Genomic DNA, 26004 nt, shown 5'->3' with positions numbered 1-26004 from the left:
ATGTTATGCAAATTATATCAATATAAAAATGTTACATAACAATAGTCCAGCTAGCTGCCCCAGTATTTTTCCTCTGAAGGGAGCTTCCTTGTTCACTGTTCTAAATGATCACTTGTGGATATCTCCTACCTGGGATTAGCCGCTGCGCTTGTTGATGTGGTAAGTTATGAACCAGGGAATACTTTATGGTTAAGTGGCCACAGACTCCTAGTTCACCTGAGTCCCAGTTTTTGTGGAAAAATTCACTTAAAACTTCAGAAATCTATAGTTCTATTTGATTTTTGAGAATTTCTTAGGCTAAAAACCAAAGCTAAGTATCTTGTTCTTTTAAAGTCCTTGTGGTTTCCGTCTTTGTCTAGGGTGAGTGTTACTTTTTCAAGTAGAGCACACACAATAGAAGATATTTGGGAAATATCTGGAAGAATGAATCTTCACCCAATGCCCTGATCCCTTCCTTGGACTCAATCTTTCCCTCACTTCACTCATTGCCTCCTTTTCTTTGCTCAAACCAACTTTTTTTGGTGACAGATAATCTGTTTCTTCAGTCCTAATGGATGTAAGAATTCCCAGCTGCAGGCAGGGATGTCTCTTAGATGGCTTCTATCTTTCCTCTCTCCTTTCAAGGAAGCTGGCTTGGATTTCATCACTTCCATTACTTAGGGGGTTGTAGTGAAGTCCTGCAGATATAAGCAACACACAAAACGTCTTGATCTTTCCTTTTAAGGTACGTAAGACTCCACCTAAGTAAACCTGCAGTCAGATACCTCCAAAACTGTTGCTTTGCTACAACAGAACATAAATTGGTGGCTGGAATAATGAAATACTGACTATCCTGTACTCCTACTAAATTTAGGATATTTAAATTTAAGACCTGTAACATGCAACTTCATACTTTTCGATTAATTAATGCACAGTAATAAGCAATGAAGATCCCCAAACTTCTGTCTACTTTTCCTCTGGTATAAGGTGAAGGGGAGGAAAAACTTTCCCTTCTTCCTTTCTAGGTTCTTTGGCTGATCTAATAAATAAATTGATATAAGACAGATTAACATGAAAAAAGCATATTTTGTACATATGGGAGCCCCATAAAAATATGAGACCCAAATGGCAGGCAGATAATTGAGGCTTGTATAACATCCTGAGCTAAGGAAAGGGGTAGAGGTCTGGGGATACAAAGGGAAGGAAGGCCATTCACAGGAAGGCAGAGATGTTTGGAAAAGAAAGATCACCCTGTTGTGCAGGTAAGTTTCTTAGGTAAAAGGGTATCTCTGGTCATAGCTCTCTTCCAGGCACAGGTCCCCTTCCAATGTAAGTTTAGGCAGTTGAATGGGAAGGAAAGAGCTATTCCTGAATCTGTTGAATATTGATTTCCTTTAACTCAGAATAATTCTTATGCCAAAGAGACATATTTTGGGGTGGCAAAATCTGCTACCCTTCAAAAATGAAGTGTTATTTCCACAGACACTCCCTCAGTTGTTTTATTTCTATATACTGAATTTCCAAGATACATTCTCTAGGGCATAAAGACAAATGGGAACCCATGGATCAAAACCAATCCATGGATGCATTTCATTCAGTTCACATTAAGTTGTAGACTCTCTTTTGAAAAAGAAATCAGAACCAGCGTATGAGAGTCATGATTTTCCTCAGTTTTGGCCTCTAATACTAAGGAGTTTTTTTGGTTTGGGAAAGATAATAGACTTACTTTGTTATCATTGTTGTTTTGATGTGTAGGAACCCTGGTCTCTTATTCATCAGTGCTGCTGCTATTTCTCCTATTGTAGCTGCCTGCCTTCTTCTCTTTATTGCTTTCTGTCTTCACTCTAAACTCACATATGGTAGCTTGACTTTGGCTACATATAGAATCATATATAGGGGAGATTTTAAAAATTCTGATATACAAGCCACAACCCAGATAAATGAAAATCAAAAATTCTTATGCAAAGTTCTGACATCAGGGTTTTTTTTTTTTAAATTTTGCAACAGATTTCAATGTGGAGTCAAGGTTGAGAATCACCAGCCTAGAATATTTAGCCGTGTTATGGATTACTGAAAAAGGCAAAAGATATATCCTTTCCATGTAAAATTAAACCTTTTCATGCAAACATACAAGCATACACTTTTTTAAAAATATATATATTATATTTTGTCGACCTTAGAAATCTATATGCACACACATGGATACAAATATATCATAAGACAAATAATTCTTTCCTTGTTCCCATGTTCCAGCCAACCAGTAAAACTAAAATTTCTTTCCCCTCAGAAGTACCCAGAGAAAACATGCACATTTTTCTACCTCTCACTGTTACCATCACAATTGTTCTCTATGTTTTCCTTCCTGACCCTATATGACATAATCTTTCTCTCAGCATGTTCTCAGTCACATGTTCATTTAAGTTGAAAAAGATTCCTCCAATTCAAATGAACAGTTACATGCCACTCTCCATCACTCACACAGAAACTTTGGAAAGTGACAGAAGGCAGGATAAAAAGGAGAGATATTAAGCCTGAGTTTCTGCAAAGGTAGAGGGCCTCCAAAAGAAAGAAGCAACAAGTGGAAGGAATGGTAAAGTTGGATCACTTTTGATTATTTTGAGTTTGAGGTACTGAAAGACAGTTGGAAATGAAGACTTGTTCTCTGGGAAATAGGCCAGGATTGAGGATTTGGTTTGGAATCTATGCACAGAGAGGTAATTAATAAAATTATTATAAAAGTTAGGGCAATGGTAAAGCATATTTCAAGTGCGTAATTACTCAATTAATTAGAAGTAGTATTTATCAATAATGATAACTAAACACCACATATTTAAATCACTAATGCTTAATTAAACTCAACACTCAAAGAAGTTATAGTCCAGGAAAGTTGTATCACCAAATTTGAGAATATCATTATAAGCATATAAAACATAAAATACATTGGGGCAGTCCCAATGGCATAGTGGTTGTTTGTGCACTCCGCTTTGGTGGCCCGGGTTTCACTGGTTCAGATCCCAGGCACAGACCTATACACTGCTTATGAAGCCATGCTATGGCAGGTGTCCCACATACAAAATAGAGGAAGATAGGCACAAATGTTAGCTCAGGGCTAATATTCCTCAAAAAAAAAAAAAAACCCCACATAAAATACAACAGCCTAACTAAATATTTGTTACTGTTTCACATCTGTACTTGTTACCTGCCCACCACAAGATATGCCAATAGTCAAATGGCAAGGTGGTAGGAGAGAAAGGACTTTATTACAGCTTGCTAGCAAGGGGGAAGATGGCTGACTAATGTCAGAAAGAACCATCTTGCAATACAAAGACTAACAGCCAGTTATATAGGGGGACTGGTCTGTGGGTCGATGAGGCATTTGGTTTCCAGGTAGGGGCATCCATCTGATCTCTGGTTGGAGGCAGACATCTGATCTAGTTCCTGATAGCCTTTTCTTTTACTGGAGATGCATCAGAGACTGCAGCAATGCCCTATACCCTGATCTTTCGGTTGTCATCAATGATGGCTATCAGCGTAGACTCTCCACCCAGGGGTCATCACATTCTTAAGGAACTCAAAAGAACAAAGTTATCAATTTATGGCAGCTGGGAGGGATGATAAAATCTATAGAGTGTGTCTGGGTTAGTTAATCAGAAGTTATTCAAAGTTACAGAATGGTTTCTTTTCTACAATATGGCTTCCCTTATGTCAACCTTGTGTTGAGCCGTTATCATACTGATGAATATTTGATGAGTCTAGACTTCTTAACTGAACAGCTTTATTTTGTTTCCAGACATATTATGGATTATTTAATAACATGCTTTTTAAGACACCACTATTTCTAACATTCCATTATTTAATACACCTACAAGTTGATTTTATATAAAATAATCTTTTTGGCTAAGTGAGCCCTACCTGCAAGTATTATGACATTCAATTAAAAGTCAAATCTTAATAAACTTACAGATCATTAAATAAGGCATACCTTTGGTTACCTGGGGGCAGAGAGAGGAGGCAGGGATCATTAGTTTGTAAATCCCAAGGATTTATTACATAACATAATATATTCTCCATATGATAGTACTTTTCTTTTAGTTTTATATGTCTAGATCATCAATCATATTTTTCACATGAATAGAAGTCTACTTTTTAGTAAAAAATGATTGTTTTCATTCTAGAAAATGTTAGAACCCAGTAATAGAATTCAGTGTAGCATTAACTGATTTGTTAATCCAACACATAATTATTAAGTATCTATTATGTTTCAGGCATAGATTGAGTGATGGAAATGACAAGAATAATAAAATGTGATTCTTACTCTCAAAATCTAGAAAGCATTATTACATTATGGCATGGGCTCTGGACTCAGTTTGACATGAGTTCAAATCTTCACTCTCAAAATGTACAGGCTATGTGGCCATCTGCATATAACCTCTCAAAGTCAATTTTTCAAGTATAAAATGCAGAACAATATGTGAAGTGTTGCAACAGCCCAGAAAAGAGGAAGTTCATGGTGGTGTTGAGAGACAGAAGTCAGTGTGCAAGACCCATCCAGGGTCAGAAGTCTTGTGGGGCTAGCCGTTATGCTGAGAGACCCTTAAAGGCCAGAAAGCCAAGATCTATTTTTCAGTTTTTTGATTAATGTATGTTAAATTATTTAGATTTTGTGAGGGAAGGATAACTTAAGTATAGATAATTCTATATAATGCATTTCGGTGGATGTTGAGGAAATCAACTTTTTCATATGCAGAAGTCCAGTTAATCTACTGATTATAAACTAGTGTCTTCTGAAATTTTTCATATCTAAAATTTCTGAGCTCTGACTCTTGAGAGGGTTTCACAGATAGCTGGGCTCTCTCCTCAGTTATTTCCCTCTGCATATTCTAGGATTCACTTGCTTTGTTTAATCAATTATCATATCTCTATCTACTCTCTATCTTTCAGGAATTTGTTAAATTTTTTCATCATTTGTCTGAACCCACTCTTTTTTTCTTATTGTCTTAGACTTTCAACTTTTATCCCTTTCATATAATTTTAGTGGGGTTTTAGAAGAAACAGGACATAGAAATCTATGCTAAATATATTGCGTTCAAGACTCAAAGAAATTTCTGCGAATCTTATTTAAAAATTAGATTTATTTTCTTTTATGACCCAACGTTGAATTATTTTGACATGTGTTATTTATGCCTCTTAAATATAATTTTTCAGTTTGGAAGTCCTCTGTATGACCCATGCTTCCTGTTAACTTGATGTTAGTATTATAAAGTGGGCAAGAGAAGAAACAGCTTTAAGGAAATCTTTTAAAATACTACTAGGCAAATACCATGCATTTCAAGATGAGGATTCTATCAATTCTTTGTATCATATCCATAAAAAAATCTTTCTTTTTCCTTGTGCCCCCTTCCAAATTGCTATTCCACTTTGGATAAAAATGCTAGGTGGTCACAGATTGTCTCCCACAGAATATATGTCTGAACTAAAAGGGGAAGTGGTTTACAGAAGAGAGCGGTGACAGATCGTCTGTGGCATTACTAAAAGTTAAAATTATTCCAAATATAAGCAGAAAACTAACTGAAGAGCAAGATACTGCTGTATGAACAACAGTTTTCTTCCATATCATGCAAGTGTTCAAAAGTCTATTACCTAGATTGGTAAGACTGAACACATCGCTTCTGTCTTTTATTCATAGAGGAAATCCACCAAACTTGGGAGGGTCGAAGGAAGTTGTCCTTCTCAGTTTACCTAAGCTACAGGAAGTTTATTTGCGGAAATACAGGACTCCCTTTAGCAGAACATCATTTGTGGTCTTCTCTCTCTTTCTAATATATGCAATGGCTGGAGAGATAGTCTATGCTGACATCAAAACTGTTAGAGCTTCCCCTTTGGAACATTCATCTCCACTGCAGAGATCTGGTAAGTGGATTTAGGACTACTTTTAAAATTAATATTTGACTTTTAGTCTCTTTTATTTCTGCCCTGTCTAAATTTGTATGAGGAAATAGAAGATTGGATTCAAAGCAAAATTTATTGAATGCAAGAATAATTGTGAGTGTTTTTAATGAAACAAAATGTTTATAAACTTAATTGTAACTTTCGTCTTAATATGCAGGACTTTGCTTTTGGTTTTCGTAGCCTCTGCCTCCTTTATGTTTCTTGTGGTCAACATTTATACTTACACGGTGATATCTATACTCATGATCCCTTTTGCTCTACAGCTTTACTCACCCACAATCAAATCCATCCTTTTAATGTTATATGATAAATCCATTTACACTGAGGAAAATATCTCAGGCAATTATGCACCCTATTTTTTATACTTTTGGAATTTGCATATTGATAGGAGAAAAATGTTAAGCTAAACTAAGGAGAAATGAAATGTTAGTATTTTACTTCATGATGTTTAGAATTAGTGGCTTTCTGATTAATGGAATATTTTTAGGTTTGAAGAGATAGACATACAGCTAAAGATACATTGTATCTTAATCACAAACCACCTCAAAAGTGATAGATTTTCAAATTCAGTGTATTTTCTATTCTCTGAAGCATTAGTGAAACTTTCATGTTGCATTTCCATTCTCTTTTTTATATTATAAAATTTATATAAAATGCTTAAATAGTTTAAAGTCTCATCATTGCACTTGCCCTTGTGGAAAGAATCTGATGTTTTGCTTTTCTATATTCCCAAAGAATATATTTCTTCCTTTATATTTTTAAGTTTGCATTTATCAAGTAAATCTGATGTGCGGTTTTCTCTGGCTGCAAGAGCATGTTATTTCCTATTTTTAAACACTTCTTCTAACTTATCTAATAGAGTAGTATTTGCTTTCTTTTCTCCCTAGACTGGGAACTTTCATTTTATATGAGATTATGGAACTGAATTTGAAAAATAACATGCACTAGAACTGCATTCCTATTCCTCCATTCCCAAAAAATATCACACAATTTGTCCATTTTCCAACTCAGTTCAAGCAACAAAACCTGCATTTTTGATTGTGCATTCCAAGGTTTGATTTTCTTTCTGTTTATGGAAAACACATTATTCTCTTACTGGTTTAGCAATTTGGGGACAGCATCGTTAATACTATCTAGTCCAATCTTCTAACATTAAAAATGAGGAAACACAAATACATAAAAATTAAATTATCTACCTATAATCATGCATATGACGAGAAGTCAAAAATCTTATCACTCTTTCACTGCATGTCTCCATTGCTGGATAAATGCAACTTTTGTTCTCATGCGTCATATTATTGTAGAGGGAAAGAGCTATTTGATACTTTGGATTGTCATGTCCTACAGAGACCTACACAATTGTCCCTGGCCTTCCTCTTATAACTTTCCAGGGTTCACTGATTTTGCTCCAGCTGTTGGCTTTCTCTTTGCTCCTGAAAATTACCATATTCTTTACCATTTCAGAGCCTCATATGTGCTGAAACCCTCTCCCTAATCTCTTAATTTTGTATTCCCAGCACTCACACAGTACTAAGTACATAGCAGGCAATCAGTAGATGCTTGCTAAGTGGATGAATAAATAAATTGATCTCATTAGATATTCAATAAATAGTATAGGTTCATTGGTTCTCCAAGACATAAAACAAAACAGGCTGTCACCATGAAATTGAGCAGAATATCAGTGAGAAAGCATGATTCCACTGAGAATATTCAACACTAAGATTCAGAAATTCATGCTTTTCTTAAATCTTACTTCAGAGGCCTAAAAGAATGACCTAGGATCGCTTATATCAGTACTTTCATGAGATCTGAAGTTTTATTCTGTAAGTTTTTAGGTCTGTAATTGCAGTTTTTCATATCAGAAACATGTGTAAGGATGTCATCACATTCTTCTTGTGATTGCCTTGACTGGCACAATTTGCATTGTTTTACTTGATAAATGAAAATCTCTGGACTTCTTTTAATACTTTGAGAATTAATAAATTCTCACTAAAGATATTTTACTTAGTAGCAATAATAATTTGAACACACAACAAAACACTCTATAATACTATTCCACTAAATAAACATTTGGGTTAATCAGTCTTGACACTTGATTTTGTAATTGGTTGTTTCAACATCAGTTATTTCAGTACTTTCTCAGTATATTATATGCATGTGTGTATATATCACATATCTAGTGGAATTGATAGACTGTAATTATTTTGGATTAAAGACTGTTGGTTTTAACTATCAGCCCAAAGCTAAAAATACCAGTTTACTTTTTATGATTTATTTCTCTTTTGAGAACTCCAAAAGAAAAAGATAGTGTGGATAATGAACACAGCACTGATTTGTAGTCAAGAGACCTGAGGCCTGACCTCAGCTCTCTTATCAAGTAGCTGCATGACTGTGGACTTGAGTATCCCCATTTTAACTGTGGTTGTTGGACAAGACAATTCTTAAAATTATTTTTATTTTAAAATGCTTTATTTTATGAAATTACAATTATGTATCACAGAAAATATGTGCATTATATAAGGGAAGGCACATAAAAGAATGGGTCAATCCAAATAAGTTGGTGTTGTCAATAAGCTTATCAGAGAATCTTGAGGGTTTCACAGTCTAATATATAAACTTAGGGAACGCGTATTATGAACCTGCAAGGAAAAATTCATATCCATTCACAGTTTTATATGTTCCCCTTTTCACAACCAAATATCATGTGTGTGTGTGTGTGAATGGACGCTGGATCTACATATTTCAATGGAAAGTAACTCAGGAGCATGATAACTGAGAAAGTTTATTCTGCACCCCCGCTACCTCTCACTATCTAAGAAATTACGTACTGGGCTTACTAGTGAAATGTATCCAATTTTATAGATTCTCACTATCATGGAATTTTCTTGAAAGTTGGATGTGCAATGATTATCATTCTCCTTGTGATAACAATTGTGCTGAGCATTTTCGGTAAGTAATTATCAATACTATTCATTATCCCAAAGTATTATTCTCTCATGACGTATTGTAATTGTGTTGCTTTTCAGATGGGATTTCTTAAACAATACAACATAACTTCATAAAAAGTGTGAAATCTGATACACAATTAAATTAAGAGGTTTTTCCATAGAACTTTGGTGTGTGATATAATATATATTATGGATTCATTTCATTTAATAAAGCAAAGATGTCAAGATTAGATTTATATTTTACAATCAAGATCACACAATGCATTTCCCAGTGCAGTTTGATAGTGGGCTATACACAAGCTTCTCTGAAAGTGTATTCAGATGAAAACAAACTAACTTTGAAGCATATTTCTGTGTAAGCTTATTCATATTAGCTATTCCTGGGCATTACCCATCTTGTATCCATAGGTGGTAAGTTTGTCTAAAATAAATTAATTCAATCAAGCATTTAAAAACTATAGTCATGTGTTGTGGACATAGCTAAACATAGCTCAATTGTTCATATGGAAATTATCTTAATATATTATTGAATAAAATCTTGGAGAAAAGTTCTTCATGGCAAAGGTAATATACAGATGTTATTCTAAGGAATTCAGGCTTCTAGATTAAACCAAGCCCTAGAACAGGTCAATGCAGTATTTGCCTATGTCAGTGAACTCTTGTATATAATTTTAGAAATTAGAAGTAAATAGGCAGAGTCCCAGAATTCTAGAACTGTAAGGGGCTCTAGAAATTAGCAAAGTCAAACCTCTAGTTGAGATAAACAATCTGAAGCCCAAAGGGATAAATGGTTTGACTTGTCTAATGTAACTAGTCAATGGCCTAATTGGGGCTATAAAATTGAGGGGAAAATGCAAAAATAGTTAGCAGCAAACACCTCTGCTGTATTTCTTTTTGTTATATTAAGTTAATAGATTTGTTTGTTACTAAAATAGTAGTTCTAGTAAAATATTTGTTACTACAATACATTTGTTACTGAAATAGATTTTAAAGGTTTAATTGCCTAATACACACTATTATGAGATTATAAATTACCAAAGATAATTTCAGTTAAATGGCCATCAGAAAGAGAGCCATCTTCTTCAATATAGAAAAAGGACTCTCCGCTCATACTCCTCTTCCATATGCAGCATTTACATGCAGAACCTCAAAAGGAACAGAATCATGAACCAAAACCAAAACATAAAACCCTTTCCAAGAATCAGGTGACACCTGATATAATGAACAGGAACTCACTAAACACAAGCTAACCGAATGAGGTTTATATCTAGAGCTGGTTATTTTGCGTTTATTAAAATAAATACAAAAGCTCCAAGGAAGAAAATCAAGTGGGTATCCCTCCAGTCCCAGGCCATATTTTTCCAATTTCCCCTAAAGATAACATTAATAAGATTAATAAGACTGCAAAGGAAAGTCCAGATCTTGGCAAAAATGTTTTTCCTGTTAAATTTTTAGTCATTTAACTTACTATGGAATTTCCACATTATTGAACTTCATAGAGTCACTAGAACCCAATGGCTTTGCCCTTTCTATTTAATTAGGAAAATCTATTTCTTCTTTCATTAGTTATCCAGCTCAAATCTGCAAGACATACTAAAGTGGATAATGAATCAAAAGAGAAATACTGTACTGGGAAAAATAAATCTGGAACAATCACGTCAATAGGTAACATTATTTTAAATTGTCTAACTCCTGAGTAACCAAGCCAAGACAGTAGCATTGGTTTCACTTGAATATATCTGAATAGAGGAGAAATTCCTCTATTCCTGCAGAGAGATGGTTTAGAACACTGTTCTTCATGGATTCATTACAGTCCATGACAAAAATATTGAAGGATCCAAGGTGAAAGAAAAATGAACTTACATAATGAGTTTTAAATGAATTTAAAGGCATTTTGTTGAAATAATTGCATTTGCTTCTTTTTTTATTTTTACAGGGTCGTCTGCAGGTGCAGAATGTGGTCAAAATATTCCTATTATTAAAATTCAGGATCATACTAGGTAGTTTTTTGGTCAACTTTTTAATGTTATTGCATGCAAAAAATTTGTAAATGGTACTCTTACACTAGTTTTTCTCTTGCTCTCTTATATGAATGTATTTGCCTACTTTTAAAAGTCAAAAAAACCTCAATTATTTGACCTTTCTGTTTTATTTTTTCCCCAGCTTTCTTCATAATTTTTAAATTTACGTTATATTTCTATATTGAAAACTATATACCCTTCTTCTTTGAACATATAGATATAATTCTATTGAAGAGACTTACCAGTTCATGTTATAAAGGACATTCAAATTTTGGGAATCTATTAAAACTTTAAATTAGACTTTGATGTTTCCAAGCCCACTCGACCACATTCTAAAAACTATCTGATACAACATACATTAATTCTTTTTTTACCTAGTGTGACTATGAGGTCAAACTTTGTGGGACATTATTCCTAAAGAAAAAGCACTTTATTGTACCTCTTATACCTCAGATGCAGGTGGTAACAGTGGTATTGAATAAAGCTCTAGTCTTAAATTTTGTCAAAGCTATTTTCTAATCCTCATCCCTCTGTTACAGATGTATGCAACCTCTCCTAGAATCCTAGTTCTGATTCATCAGGAAAGGATGCCAACTCTAAATTTGTTTGATCTTAATAAAATAATAAAATAGACTTAAAATATGTAAAGTAAAATTTAATAGATCTATTCAGCCATAATTCCTAATTCTTTGTCTACCTTCTATTTTTTTTTCTAGGACTTCGGTTGGATGTGCAATAGGCCCTTGCTTTTTATCCTCTATTTCACTTAACCTCTCATTTTGCCCTCATTGTTGTCCTCAGTCTTGTGCTGAATTCTTAGCAATGTTTTCAGATACAGCTTGCTGTTCACAAATTCTCTATTTTCCTCTTTCTAAGCTGCTGGCTCATTTACTAAATCTAGTTTCATGGATTATAGTTTTCAATCCTAAGGACTTATTTTCAAACCTACCTGTTAGCTTTTGATAGTCTCCTGCTATATAATCATTTTTTAATTATTTTCTTATTTCTTAAAATAATTTAAACATTATTATTTATGATACATGTGATTATTTAAATATCTAACATCCTTAGTGATCAGATCTACTCTTGTGTTTCCTGCTGATATGTTGGCTTGTTTTTTAAAGTTTTTGATTTTTTAAAAAATATTTGATTGATCTCAGTCAATGGGATTTTTAAGACAAAAATTAAAGATGCTTTCTTGAAAAGATTATGTGCATTTTTATCTGCAAGGAGACAGTGGGGAGCTAATGATTTGGATGACTTGAGGCACTTTTGAAGACCATGGACCGATGAAAGAGTTTCACAAACTCACTCCATCTGTGAATCCAAGGCTTGGTCTTAGGACTCTAGCACAGATATAAATTATCAGCCTTGAAGGCAACCTTGCCTTTTGAACTAGGTTACCCAATCACTTCCTCATTCCACTTCTACCTAAGAGCTTGCCTTTAGCAATTTCCCCTTGTTTCTTACAAGCTAAGCAATATTTTTCATCTAATTCTTTTAGATTCTAATTATCTTGTAGTGAAAGCATCTTCAAAGAATAGTTTTCCCTACAGTGTGCCCTAACATATTTGTATGCCTTAAGGTTCCTGAGCTATAAATATCCAGGTGATTAATTGGTAGACTAAATAGACTATTATTTATTTACTTTGTTTATCTCTAGAAATATATTTTTATATTCCATGACATAAAGATGGCTGGAAAGCACTTCTTCAAAGTACCTAGTCAAAGTGTCAGAGATATAGAAGTGAAAATATAGTAGTTTTTATTAAATATGCCCTAAAAATTTCCAGTTGCATTGTTGCTGTGTCTTTAGCAAAAATTATAGCATGTACTTGGAATTATTACCTGAAAAGAGTTTGAATTAACCACGTTACATCAATCTAAGGAAGAACTTAACCAGCTAGGCAAGAGTATGAACTTAATATTGAAAGCAAGAACAAATGTCTTTTGACAATATGTTGCTTACCTTATACGTTTATGTTTACTCAGATATTTGCCATTTTTGATGGTCTTCTTCCTTGAATATTCAAGTTTCCATTTTTAAACATTTTCCATCAGCGTGAAGAACCTCTTTTAACATTTGTTCTCATGACTATCTGCTGGTGATGGATTTTTAGTTGTGTTTTGTCTGAAAATGTCTTAAACTTGCCATGACTTTAGAAGCATATTTTCAATGGATATAGAATACTTTATTGTCAGTTATTTTTCTCCAACAATTTGAAGATATTTTCCACTATATTCTATTGTTCATGATGAGAGTGAGGGGTTTTTGAATAATTGTTTCCCTGCAAGTAACATGCAATTTTTCTATGCTTTCAAGATTTTTCTACCTTTAGTTTTAAGCAATTTAACTTTGTCTACATGTGATTTTCCTCATTTTTTTTCTGCTTAGGGTGTGCGGAGCTTCTTGAAAGTATAAATTTATGAATTAAACAATTTGGGGAAATTTTAGCCATTCTCTCTTTTTTTTTGCCTTATTTTCTTTCTTTTCTGGGTCTAGGTCTCCAATTTCATGTATGTTAGATATTTTTATATTGTCCTACAAATTCTTGAGGCTCTATACATTTTTTCCAATTGTTTTTTCTGGTTTTCATATTGTAGTATTTCAAGTTCACTAGCCAGATTTTCTATTTCTTGCTTTTAAACCTATCCAATGAAGCTTTTTATATTATATATTGTATTGTGTCTCTCATTTCTAAATTTCATTTAGTTTTTTATACTCTATTTTCTAGCTGAAGTTGCCTATTTTTACATTAATTGGAAGCATATTTTCTTTCATATCCTTGAGCATAGTTATTACAGCTACTTTAAAATACTTGTCTGATAATTCTAACATGATTTATTTTCCTGTTGGGCTACATTTACACTTTAAAATTTCTTACTTAAATTATACTTACTCTTTAAAGTTGGTCATATTTTCCTGGTTTTTCTTACGTCACGTGATTAGAAACTGTGCCCTGACCATTGTGAAAGTTATGTTGAGAAGTCTATGGATTCTGATATATTTCTGTAAGATAGTGTTGATTTTCCCATTTTAGCAGGCACTTGGTATAGCTGGATTCGAATTTAAATTTCTACCTTTTAGGCAGCAGCTCAAATCTCAATTCATTTTTTTATCTTTAGCTGTAATCTAGCTTTAACACACATGAGTCAGGACTTGGAAATTTTTATACACAGAAATTGGTGCACACCCTTTATGTTTTCTCTTTTATGAGATTCACTTTTCATTTTCAGCATCTGTGGTTGCCTCCAACTCTGTTCTCTGGTTATTCAGGCTGGTAAAACTGCAGATTATTGAAATTTTACTCTACATGACACCAAGAGTGGTCTGTCTTAGGCTAAAAGTTGTAAAAATGGGAAATGTTTACCTTGTCATACCTATTTCAAAGGTCAGCCCCCACCCCCAAAGTCTGCCTGCTTTTGTTCACTCTTCAGTGGCTTCAGGTCATTGTGAGTGTGTACATATGTGTGTGTGTTTAAAGAATATTTATTTGAGGGGACAATAAATTATTGGTATGGCTAGAATGCTTATGTGTCATCATCTAAATCTAATGGCAAATATTATGAATATTTTTGGATGTCAAGATCCTTTTGCTATGGGAGAACCAATCTATCTGAGTTTTTGGGACCACATATTACACAAATTTTGCCCAAGAAAAATTACTCCAGTGTGCTATATAATGCCCAAAATATCTAGTTCATTGGTGGACCACTAATTAAATCTCTAATTTCTATTGTTCCTTTAAAATCTGTATCTCCCTGATGCTTGGATGTTCATTGTTTTATCTTACTGTCTGGTGCATTGCCTTGCTGATAGAGAACATGATATATTTTTAAGAGAATAAATTAAATGGAGAAAGAAAAGAAGAAAGAAAGAATGAATATACACGTGGTTGCAGTTTGGTTAATCTTTTTTCCAAATCCACCCTGAGAAAAGCACGTGCTTTTGGCAAAGAAAGCTTACACAATAATTTAACACATTTTGAGATGCTTTAATCAGTATACAATATTAGGGATACCGTTTTGAGTTTCTTTTAATTACTTATCTTTTTCTGCCCAGTTTCTTCTAACTCTCCTACTGCTCATAAATCATGCCTCTCCAAAGACTGGAAGCTACATGGGGGGAAATGTTACTGGGTTGCTGAAAATAAGAAATCTTGGGCTGGAAGTAAAAATGACTGTGCTATGAAAAATTCACATCTTATGGTGATTCAAGACTTCACTGATATGGTAAGATATACAATTTAAAGATAATAACATCTTTCACATTTGTAATGCATTCTTTGTGCTACAAATTTGAAAATTCCTTTAAAAAAATTTTTTAAAACCTTATTACTCTCAATTACATAAATATTGGTTGAATGAATCATTGAACTACATGATTATTGTAAGCTTCTTTTTGGCTAGGGTTAGGAGGAATTCATTTGGTATTCTGTACTTAAGTTCTTTTCTACAAGGAATCACCACTGCTTACCAGATTCCATTTTAAAATGTAACACATTAAATATCTTACCTCATCTCTCATGTTTATTGCAATGCTCACAAAGGCTGCAGTCAGATATCAGGGCCCCTGAAATTAAAGATGATGTTAGGAGAAAGGACACATAGATAGTCCTTCTCATTAAGATTTCATTCTTCCTTGAGGAGAACTGGTATTTCACTAACTCTGGCTTAATTTAAATTGAAGTTTTGCTACATGTTTGGATACTAAACTTCTAATTAATAAGGCTAATATAGATGTTAGTTAACTGGTACTGTCAAATAGGGTTCTCAGCATAAGTATTAGTATGTTAGAATCATAAGCTATGTGAACAGCTCAGTTACTAAAAACCCAATGACTAGCAGTGCTTTACAATCCTGGTTGAACAGCCGTCTGGGGGAATTTACAGCATGGCAGCTGTTGAAACTTCTGAGGGAAAATGAAAACCCATCAGAGTTTCACAGAAATCCACAAGAGAAACAAAAAGAGAAGTAAACTATCTTCAGTGTAACCAGCGTAACCCCAAATGTCAAACTGTAAGACTGTGTCACATGCAGTTCAAATTGGTTCAAATAGAAACCAAATCCGGGATGGATTAAGAACTGAAAAGAGACCTTTTCTCTTCTCCTAGAGGTCAATTTTAAGACAAGAAAGGGGAAGAAAGTACCAACTGAAAAGCTTTTAATAAGAATGCTTTGAAAAAAATAAATGATAAACCATTGCATGGAGACACTGCACAGTGAAAGACTTCATTAAGAACTTCATCTATTTTCTGCTCACTATCAAAGAAAAGAGTGTTGAAACACAGAAAAGATATGTCTCTAGGGCAATAAATAAACTAGATTTTGGAGAACAAAGGACTGAGACAACATATTTTAATGGAAATTTTCTTCCTCCAGTCTAGGTTATACCTCTTTACATTATGCCTAAGTAAATGAGTGAGCTAGACATAATTGTTCCCTTTTAGGGACAAACAAGAATCCAAAAGGAATCAGCATATAATTTAGGCATAAAGATTTCCATTTCCAAACCTCTCCAAAAGAGGACAAGAAAAGTCAGATAAAATATTTATTACAGAAAAATAATTACCCCAAGAAACAGAAAATAATTTTTCAGGTCTCGAATAACTAAAGATAAAATGAAAAAAAATTGTTAGTCTTTCTAGAATACCCATGTGCCATCACAGGGAAAAAAACAAAAAACAAAAAACAAAATAGAAAGAAAGAAGAAGCAGGAAGAGGAGGAGAAGGGGGAAGAAGAAGAGGAGAAAAAGCAGCATTGAAAAAAAATCAAGGGAGATTTATGGCTTTCACATCATGATGAGAAGATCTCAAAGAAATGTTGCTAATACTTTTACAATGAAAAATAGCTAAGTTACCTTTAAATTGTCAAATTTTTCAAATCCCCTGGATAGTTGAGGTTGTGGAGCTAAAATCTATGGTATATCAGGCATCTGTGGGAGAAAGGAGACACCTCTTCACTGACTTACGAAAGACAATCAGACATCAGAAAGAAGAGTTCAGCCAGAATAATTGAAAAATGAGTCAAGGCTGAGCGTGGGGTGGCAGAATAGTATGAAGCTCCTAGGGTCCGTAGAAATTGGGCAATTCTACAGTCTCTTGAAGGCTATTTTTTTCTATAAACTTCACTGGCTCTCACAGAAAAGCTTGGAAAGAACCATAAGAAAGTGTCCATTGTGGTGCAAATCTGGGAGAAGAAAGCAACAGTAATGCAGAAGTGGCAAGAAATTCCACCAAGACCCTCCTCTTCTATCTGTTGTCTGTGCTACGGAGCAAAAGCTTTAATGTGTGTGTTGGAGAGAAGGTCAACAAACACTGCTGCACTTAGGGAACTGGTGAAACATCATTGCAAGTGGGAAAGAGGATCAGGAAAAAAAATTATTCCTGCTGGAGGGGCAAGAATCCACACTGGGATCACAACTATGTCCAAGGTGGGAGCAGCAGAATGAGAAAGTCACACATTGAAAACACCAGGATTCAGTGCCTGCCTAAGACTGAAGCATATCAGAACAAGAAAGACTGCACCATCCACTGCCTTTTACCACCAAGCTAACAAGTTTCAAACAAGAAGTCAAGAAGAATACTTCTGGGAGAGGGGCAGGAGAGGAATAAGACTGTGCAAAGAGATCCTCTCTGAGGCACAGTGCAAAGGGAAAACTTAAATGCTCAAGGAAAAGGAGATATTCCTTTGGAAAAAAAAAACCTCACACTAAACACTAGATATTGTTCCAGTAATTTGAAACCTGTGGAGCACTGAGGATAACCATAGCAGCAACAAATCAAAACCCAACCTAACTCTTAATGATTAACTCAAACCCCACCTTAAAGACCTGGGAGAAGGAGCTGTGTGTTCATTTCCAAGCACAAAACTATTCAGTCTCTACTCTCCTAGACAAGATGTCCAACTTTCAACAATCAAGTATGAGGTACATCAAAAGAAAAAACATGACATTCCCAAGAACAAAGAGGAATATTACATAATGATAAAGGGGTTGTATGAGTTTCCTAGGGCTGCCATGACAAAATACCACAGACTTGATGGCTTAAGCAACAGAAACTTATTTCTCACGGTTCTGAAGGCTAGAAGTCCAAGAAAAGGGGTTGGCAGGTTCAGTTTCTTATGAGGCCAATCTCCTTAGCTTGTGAATGGCCACCTTCTTGCTGTGTCCTTACAGTCTTTCCTTTGTGTGCATGCATCTGTGTCTCTCTGTGTGTCTAAATTTCCTCTTCTTATAGAGACATGAATTAGATTGGATTAAGATCCATCCTGACAGGCAGATTTTGGCTTAATCACTCTTTAAAGGCCTTGTCTCCAAATACAGTACTTGGGGTCAGGGCTTCAACATATGAATTTTGGAGAGACACATTTAGCCCATAATATCCTACCCGCTGGCCCCTGAAGTCCATAATAGGGGTCAATTATATATGTGTTTGCAACAAGGTAAATGCAGATAGAACTGAAAAGGGAAGTGGACAAATCCACAATAATAGTTTGAGATGTCAACACTCCTGTCTGAGTAAGTGATAAAACAAGTAGACTAAATAAATAAATAAATAAATATATAGAACACCAGAACAAGACTATCAACCAATTAAACTAGTTGATCTTATAGAAAACTCTAACAACAGAAGAATACACATTCCTTTCAAGTGCACATGAAGCTTTGATGAAGACAGACCGTATTTTGGGACTTAAAAAAACTTAAAATTTTACAAATATAAATATCATACAAAGTATGTCTTAGACCATAACAAAATTAACCTGGAAATTAGGAACAGAATGATATTTGGAAAATTCCCAAATATTTGAAAATTAAACAAAAAATGTCTGAATAATGTATAGGTCAAACAGGAAGTATCAGAGAAAATTTTTAAAAACGTGAGTTGAATGAAAATAACAATATAACATTTCAAAATTCACAGCTTTCAGCTTAAGCAGAGTTTAAAGGGAAATTTATAGCATTGAATGCTTTTATTTGAAAAGAAGATAATGCAGAATCAATAATCAAAGCTTCTACTTAAAAAAAAAAAAACTAGAAAAAGAGCAAACTAAACCCAAGGCAAACAGAAAGATGGAAGACTTACACAACTTAATTTCAAGTCTTACCATAAAGCTAAATTAATTAATATGGCATAGTGTAGGCAAAAGAAAGATATATAGATCAGAAAATTGAATAGAGAGGTCAGAAATAGACCCACACAAATATAGTCACTGATTTCTTGACCATAATACAAAGATAATTCCATGGAGAAACACTAATCTCCCTCTCATTAGTATGCCTAATGAGTATTTATTTTCCAACAACAGCTATGTCATTTAGCATAGGAGTCCAGCTGCATGTGACGGAAAACCAAAATTACTGTAGCTTAAACAAGATAGATGTTTACTTTAGTTATTGAATATTAGATTAAAGAAGTAACGTTAGTACACTTAAAAGCATTAGTACAATTAAAAGCAAAAACAAAGCTGCCAATTAAACTGCCACAAGCCATAGATTAGTAAATGTATTTAATTTCAAAGAATTAAAATAGGGAAAAAAATCTGTTTTAGAATATATGCAGTAGGTTATGTCACTAACTTAGTCCATACTGCTATGAGATTTCTGCTCTCATCAGTAGAGTACTGTCTCTGTCTACCTATTTCTGATTGGTTTGCTACTGTGTCCACATTCTAGCCATTAGAAAAGAAGGAAATGATGAATGGAAGGATTCATTACCCTTTAAATGCTTAATTAGAATTTCAGAATCACTTCCATTCTATTCTATTAGTCAGAAGTCAGGTAAGTCACATTGTCACCTCTAGCCAAAGGGAGGCTGGGAAATGTAGCCTTTATTATGGCTAGCCATAACATACTTTGGCTCAGGAGTTACATTACTGTAGGAAAAAGAGATATTAGGAAACTGTGAACAAAGTGTGCCACATCAGCTCAGATATTGCTTTCTTTCTTTAATTTTCCCTGTATATTCTCTTGCTTCTATATATTATTTCATACTTGTATTTAATAATAATCACTAACATTTATGTAATGATCAGTTATTATGTGCCAGGCAGTGTTTAATTATATTATTTAACAACAAAACAATGACAGCTCTTTGAGATAAGTACTATCATAATCTGAGTTTTCGAGAATAACTGTACAAAGATGCGCAGTAGTAAGTTGTAGAGCTAGGACTCAAATTAAGCGGTCTGACCCCACAGCCTTAAATATCTACTAGTGTACATAATTCTACTTTGGCAGTCCTCACATTGCATTGAAGTACTTAGCCCCACCACTATGATCTATTAGAAAGCATGAAGTGTGTCCTACTCACCTGTTTATTTCCAGCTTCTAGTGCAGTGCCAACACACAGAAGGTGTTCTTGAGATGTTTTTCTTGTATCTATACGAAACAGTCAGTTGTTTCATGAATCATGTCCTATTTCCTTTAGAGTTTCCTATGGCTGCACCTAAATATTTCAGCCATTTATTGGATTGGCTTGAGTAGTTCCCCTGGAGGGAAATCATGGACCTGGGTGGACAACAACTCTTTTGACGTCCGTCTGTAAGTTTATTGTATTTTAGCTATTTTTGTGGTTTTAATCCCATATTACATGACAAGATAGTGTTGTCTGATGTTGTTGGGCTTTAACTGAATGAGCAGGTATAAATTTCCTGAATGACTCTTAAAATCTGATAAATATTTCATAAAATGATTTACACAGAAAGTCAGGAAATAGAAGAAATCTCACTATATCCACTCAGAGATTTATGTGTAAAACAGGATTTGCCACTGTGCCTTTTTATTTTATCTTTTTACCTAAGAGGTAAATTGGCCAGTGTAAAATCTCTTATGAGAGCACAAGACTAATGTACAAAGCATGAACTTCTGCTCAGTTCTTACAGTGATCAATTTTTAAATGAAAAAAATTGGAGGTGATATTTTAGCATTATACATATACATCTCTAATACTCAGTATTAACTTCTCTGGAGAGAAGTATTGAGAAATAAAACTGAAAATGGGAAGAATGACTTTGCCTATTATATTGTTGTGTTATCTGAATTGTTTTAATAATTATATTTTCATTAAAAACTTAGAAAATATTTTCGGAGGTCTTCCTTAGTCTCTGGACATATGAATTTTTTCCTGGTGATGTAAAGATAACCATTTGCTTTCTTTCTATAGGTTTTCAATAAAAGAACAGCAACCACGGACCCGGAGCATGAAATGTGCCCAGGTGTCTAGTAATATGATAGCCGGACAAAATTGTGAGGCCAATAATCAATGGATTTGTCAACTGTAATCCATTCTGCAGAAAATCAGTCTCCACTTTCCTGTGAAAGACACTACATGAAGTTTGAGCCCAGATCATAGGAAAGTCCAGAGGGTTGTGTGTGTTCCAGAGGGCTGTGTGTGCCTGTGTGTGTGTTCATTTATGATTGGTGTGAATATAGCACTATTTCTCAGAGATGTGAGAAAGGTACTAGAGAAAAGAAAATGTTATATAAATGAGTAGATATGATGAATATATTTTTTCATCTGAATTATCAATGCAGTTATTCAATCAGGAGTCTCATTTTCCCGGTATTTTTGGAACCTCAGTCTTTATCTTCTCTGCATCTTTCCTCTACAATATTCTTAGCTAATCTTTTACGTTCTCAGTTTCCATTACCATGTACAAAGCAATGCATATCAAATTTATATCTCTAGCCCAGATCACCAGACCCATATACCATACTGCCTTTTTAACACATCAAATCTAAAATCTCAAAGGTACTTCAAACTCAACATATAAAAACAGTTCATTAACTTTCCTCACAAAAGAAACCATCTTCCAATACTCCATATCTCAATAAATAGCGTGCCATACAAGAAAATTATGCAATCTATAAGCCAGCTGCCATCTTGTCTTTACCCTCTCTAACACCCCTCAAGGCTGCTCTCCACTCTCCTTCTCACATCACCAGGTCTTGTTATCTTTAACTAAATCTCTTTCAAATTTATCCTCTTCTCTCCATCACCACTTTCATGATCTTAATACAAAGTAATAAAATATTAAATAGTTGCAGTAACAAGGTCTTCCTGTTCACTCTTACTCCATGTCAATCCTTTTCTGCCCTAAAAACTGATGATATTTTTAAAATGTATAGTGACAATTTATTTTGAGGAAGATTAACCCTGAGCTAACATCTGCCACTAATCCTCCTCTTTTCACTGGGGAAGGTTGGTCCTTAGCTAACATCCAGGCCCATCTTCCCCTACTTCATATGTGGGACACCTGCCACAGCATGGCTTAATAAGCAAAGCGGTGTGTAGTTCCGTCCCTGGGATCAGGACCAGTGAGTCCCGGGCTGCTGAAGCAGAGCCTGCGAACTTAACTGCTGTGGCACTGGGCCAGCCCCAATACAACCCTCCTTTTTAAAAACACTCAGTACCTTCCTTAGAGTAACACAGAACTCCATGACATGGCCTGGAAATCCCTGTCGGGTCTAACCTTTGATTACTTATGCAGCCTCTTCCTACACCAAACTTAGCCAAACTCTCAGCATAACAATCATGTTAGACTAATTTTAGGAACTCATACTCTATTTCACCACATTGACTTAGCAGAAGTTGTTCACCAGACCTGGAATTCTCTTTCCTCTCTTCTCCTCAAGTTAAATGTTATTCTCTATATCTCAGGTCAATTTCTTTTTTTTGTGACAAAGATTGGCTGTGAGCTAACACCTGTTGCCAATCTTCCTCTTTTTTGCTTGAGGAAGATTGGCCCTGAGCTAACATCTGTGCTCATCTTGTCCTGGATCTGAACCTGGGAACCCAGACCACGGAAGCGAAACGCACCAAACTTAACCACTACGCCTCTGGGCCAGACCGCAGCTCAATTTGTAACACTTCCTTGAGCCCCGTGACAAGGTCAAATATCTCAACATTATATTATCCTCTCCAGTACTTATCACATTTTGGCCTTATATATACCAGCCTTTGAGTAAATATTTGATTAATGTCTTCCCCCCTTACTTGACTGTAAATCTCTTAGGGTCCAATATCTGTTTTTATATTTCTAGTACCTTTTAAAGTGCCTACCACATAATAAATACTCAAAAAATTATTTATTGTATTAAGCTTTCTGTAAGAGATTTTGCAGAAGTAAAATGCTGATATGTGGCTGGGGAGGTAAAGTACAAAAGAACCAGAGACTCAGACAATGGGGGCCTAATTGGTAGGTCACTAAGTGAGTGCCAAAGGAAAACCAAAGTATTTGTGTGCTTAGGTGACTGATAGCGAATGAGAATCCTTTTGATACCAAAGGAGTTTATGTGAAGGAGTAAGTGCTTCAGAGACAATTTCTTTTTGTGATGTTTATGCTCATATCTTTATGGTGCTTAGATCCTTACAAGGTTTTTTGCACATCACATCATTACATGAAAAACTACCTTATGCTGAGTTGGACATTGTATATAAACTGATAAGCAAAGCATTTATATTGTAGCATGTTGGCACTACATCCTAGAAAAAAATATTGTTTCATTTTATGGTCACAGTAGTGTTTATAAAAATATGTGACTATTTATTAGATTGATTTTCAAACTAACTACTTGAAAACACAGAGATATTTCAGGGGACAATAATTCCCAAGGACTTGCTATACAGAGGAAATAGACAAAAGAATACTTAACACTTTTATTTATGCTGCAAATGCTCTGCAAAGATCTTGGAATTCAGACACTGCTGATGGCTGTGCAGAAACTCTGGTTTGCACTAAGGTCACAGAAAGGCACGGGCGTTATTGCTTCCTGCTCATGTGATTCTAGGGTGGAGTCTAGCAAGTGATTCTAGGGTGGCCTCAGAAGAACTCATTTGGTAGCCTTGCCTCAGATATTTTGGAAATATCTCTCCTTATTTTCTTTCTCCTCTCAAATTTGGAAGTCCTTTCTTTTTTGACATGTGCATCCAGGAGTTCCGGACTTCAGTCCTGAGGAGATGAAAGCTACTGACATCCACACACCTAGTGATAGGGTCTTCCCAGGGAGAGGCCTCTGATGGATGGAGAACAAAGCTCTTGCGTGACTTCTCAGTTCCAGTAAGAGGAATAGAACAAGTCCTTGGCAGACACCAGCCACCAGAAGATGGTTGAATTAAGCAATTACAAGATTATTCAGAAATTAGAAACAGATCATTGGGAATTATCTGAAAATAAACTCTCTAGAACAGTGTTCATCAAATTGTCACAACTTATTTGAGTCAGAGTCAGCTTGAGTCAGAGATAAAGTGAAGTCTGAGGATAATGGAGTAGAGAGATTGGTGGTAGGAAATAAAAGTCAAATGAATCAGTGTGATCAATGGAGAGGACTAAGTTTGGTGAGAAGATAATATCCTGAGAGAAGGTGTAGTCAAGCAATGAGGTAGAGTCCAGAGACAAAGTGAGGTCTATTTGGGGAACAGGATCCCGTATCTGTATGTGCTTCAGAGAAAGAACAGAAGCAGCAAATAGTAGAGGGAGAAAACAACCCAATAAGAACATGAAATCTAGTCATAGAAAGAATTCAGGTGGCAGAAACAAAGTAGTGAGAGAAGCCAGAGGGAGGACGAGGGAAGCTAAGATCAGTAGCAGAGAGGACCCTGGTTGCAAAGACGAGAAGGTGACAAAGAACATATGAAGGATTAGCAGAACTCAGGGGCCGAGAAGACTCTGGAGGCAGAGGCTATAAGACCATTGGTGGGGCACAAGGAAGCTAATCAGTTAAAATGCGCTGAGTAATGTCAGAGCGACCTCTGGTGGCAGAGAGAAGGTCAATAATGTGAGTAAAAGCAGCCCTGAGGGAGCAGGGCCCAACACTACGACAAAATGAGAAGAAGACAGAAAGTGCGAGAGAATAGATCAGAGCTGAAATAGGAACCAATGAGGGAAGAAGGGCCTCCATGGGGTGCTCAGGGCAAAAGGGTGACAAAAAGACCAGAACTAGAGAGAGTTAAGCAGGGGGTGGTTAGTAATTGGACCTACGGAGGACCTGCTGTGAGAGTGGATAGGAGAGATTGAGAAGGATAAAACCAGACAGTAGTGGAAGTCAAAGAGGAAGACCCATCTCCCAGAAGTTCCTCACACAGCAGCTCACTTCCGCTATTGCTGCAGCAGAGATCTTGCTGCAAGAGTTGCTGACAGCTGCCCTTAAGAGAGAGCCTGCTCAGGTGGCTGCAGATGACAGAAAATACAAGCTTCAGCCAGAAGCAGAACAAGGACAGAAGGACCTGGCAATCCTAGCAGGATCCACATTTCCCCACATCCCTGACCTCACTCTAAGGCCCTCTTCAAATTGCCTTCGCTGATAGTTTGTTTTACTCAATGTCTACCCAAGCTGTACCGGGGCTCTGCAACTTCATATATCATGTGAGGAAGAAGGATACAGGAAATAATGGAAATCATCACTTCTTCAGAAGAGAAAGCCACTCCTGTGCAATCTCAATTCTTTTATGCAAAGCTTTCTAAGCTTGGAAACCACTCTCGCCTCTCTATCTGTGCAGTTCTCCACATTTTTGGTCCCTCTCTTTCTCAAGCCCCCACCCTTCCTCTGACATTTTTTATTCTTCTCATTCATTTTACAGAGAAATTCACCTCTCCCAAGTCTCTATTCCAACCTGAGCCTACAAATCCGTCATGTTTTGGGGAGTGGGTGGGAACCCTGGCTAACATAGTCCAATTTCTTACAAGAGCAGTAAATGTTATATATAACAATGTATTTTGGTTACTTCCACTGAGAATGTTCTTTGATTTTTCCCATATACTTTCTATCTACTCGCAAAAATTCTCTTTTACTTCTTGATGTTTATTTTGTAGAAAGCAACTACTGTGAGACTTAAACCCAAATATACCAGTATTTACATTGGATGTAAATGGACAAATGCTACAAATAAAACAAGATTGCCAGGGTATATTGAAAACCAAAGAAAACAAAAACTAATCCTTCTCAACAAAGAATAGAACAAATGGAAAAAATTAGAAAGCAAAATTAACAAGCCTGACCAAAATGACAAATCAGGAGCAGTGCACAAAACAACTATATTTTTCTATTCAATTACACAAAGAATATTTACAAAATGGATCTTAGATTGGGCCATAAAACAAATAT

General features: G+C 35.3%; 1 protein-coding gene across 2 annotated transcripts; it reads left to right on the top strand.

Annotated features, from left to right (window-relative positions):
• Nucleotides 1–5519: 5519 nt before the first annotated feature.
• On the top strand, nt 5520–22988 carry CLECL1 (C-type lectin-like domain family 1). Of its 2 annotated transcripts, XR_001380984.3 has the most exons (7): nt 5520–5889; nt 8791–8877; nt 10443–10541; nt 10813–10876; nt 14961–15130; nt 20330–20442; nt 21065–22988. XR_001380984.3 is itself a non-coding variant. In XM_001915698.6 (6 exons), exons 1-6 carry the CDS (start codon nt 5595–5597, stop codon nt 21180–21182), a joined length of 882 nt encoding a protein of 293 aa, XP_001915733.3. In that variant the 5' UTR covers nt 5522–5594; the 3' UTR covers nt 21183–22988. The 2 variants fall into 2 exon arrangements, 1 of the variants encoding a protein (XP_001915733.3); XM_001915698.6 differs by lacking the exon at nt 10813–10876 and having other exon boundaries at nt 5522–5889.
• The last annotated feature ends 3016 nt before the right edge of the window (nt 22989–26004 follow it).

This window comes from Equus caballus, chromosome 6 (genome assembly GCF_041296265.1).
Source record: "Equus caballus isolate H_3958 breed thoroughbred chromosome 6, TB-T2T, whole genome shotgun sequence".
Classification (NCBI taxonomy): domain Eukaryota; kingdom Metazoa; phylum Chordata; class Mammalia; order Perissodactyla; family Equidae; genus Equus; species Equus caballus.
This window is presented reverse-complemented; position numbering and strand designations above follow the sequence as displayed.

What these genes read in the sequence shown, in the direction of transcription:
- CLECL1 (XM_001915698.6), top strand. Translation starts at nt 5,595, where the DNA reads ATGCAAGTGTTCAAAAGTCTATTACCTAGATTGGTAAGACTGAACACA. An exon ending in ATCTCCACTGCAGAGATCTG is followed by an intron (nt 5,890 to 8,790) that starts GTAAGTGGATTT and finishes CCAATTTTATAG; the next exon opens with ATTCTCACTATCATGGAATT. An exon ending in TTCAAGACTTCACTGATATG is followed by an intron (nt 15,131 to 20,329) that starts GTAAGATATACA and finishes TATTTCCTTTAG; the next exon opens with AGTTTCCTATGGCTGCACCT.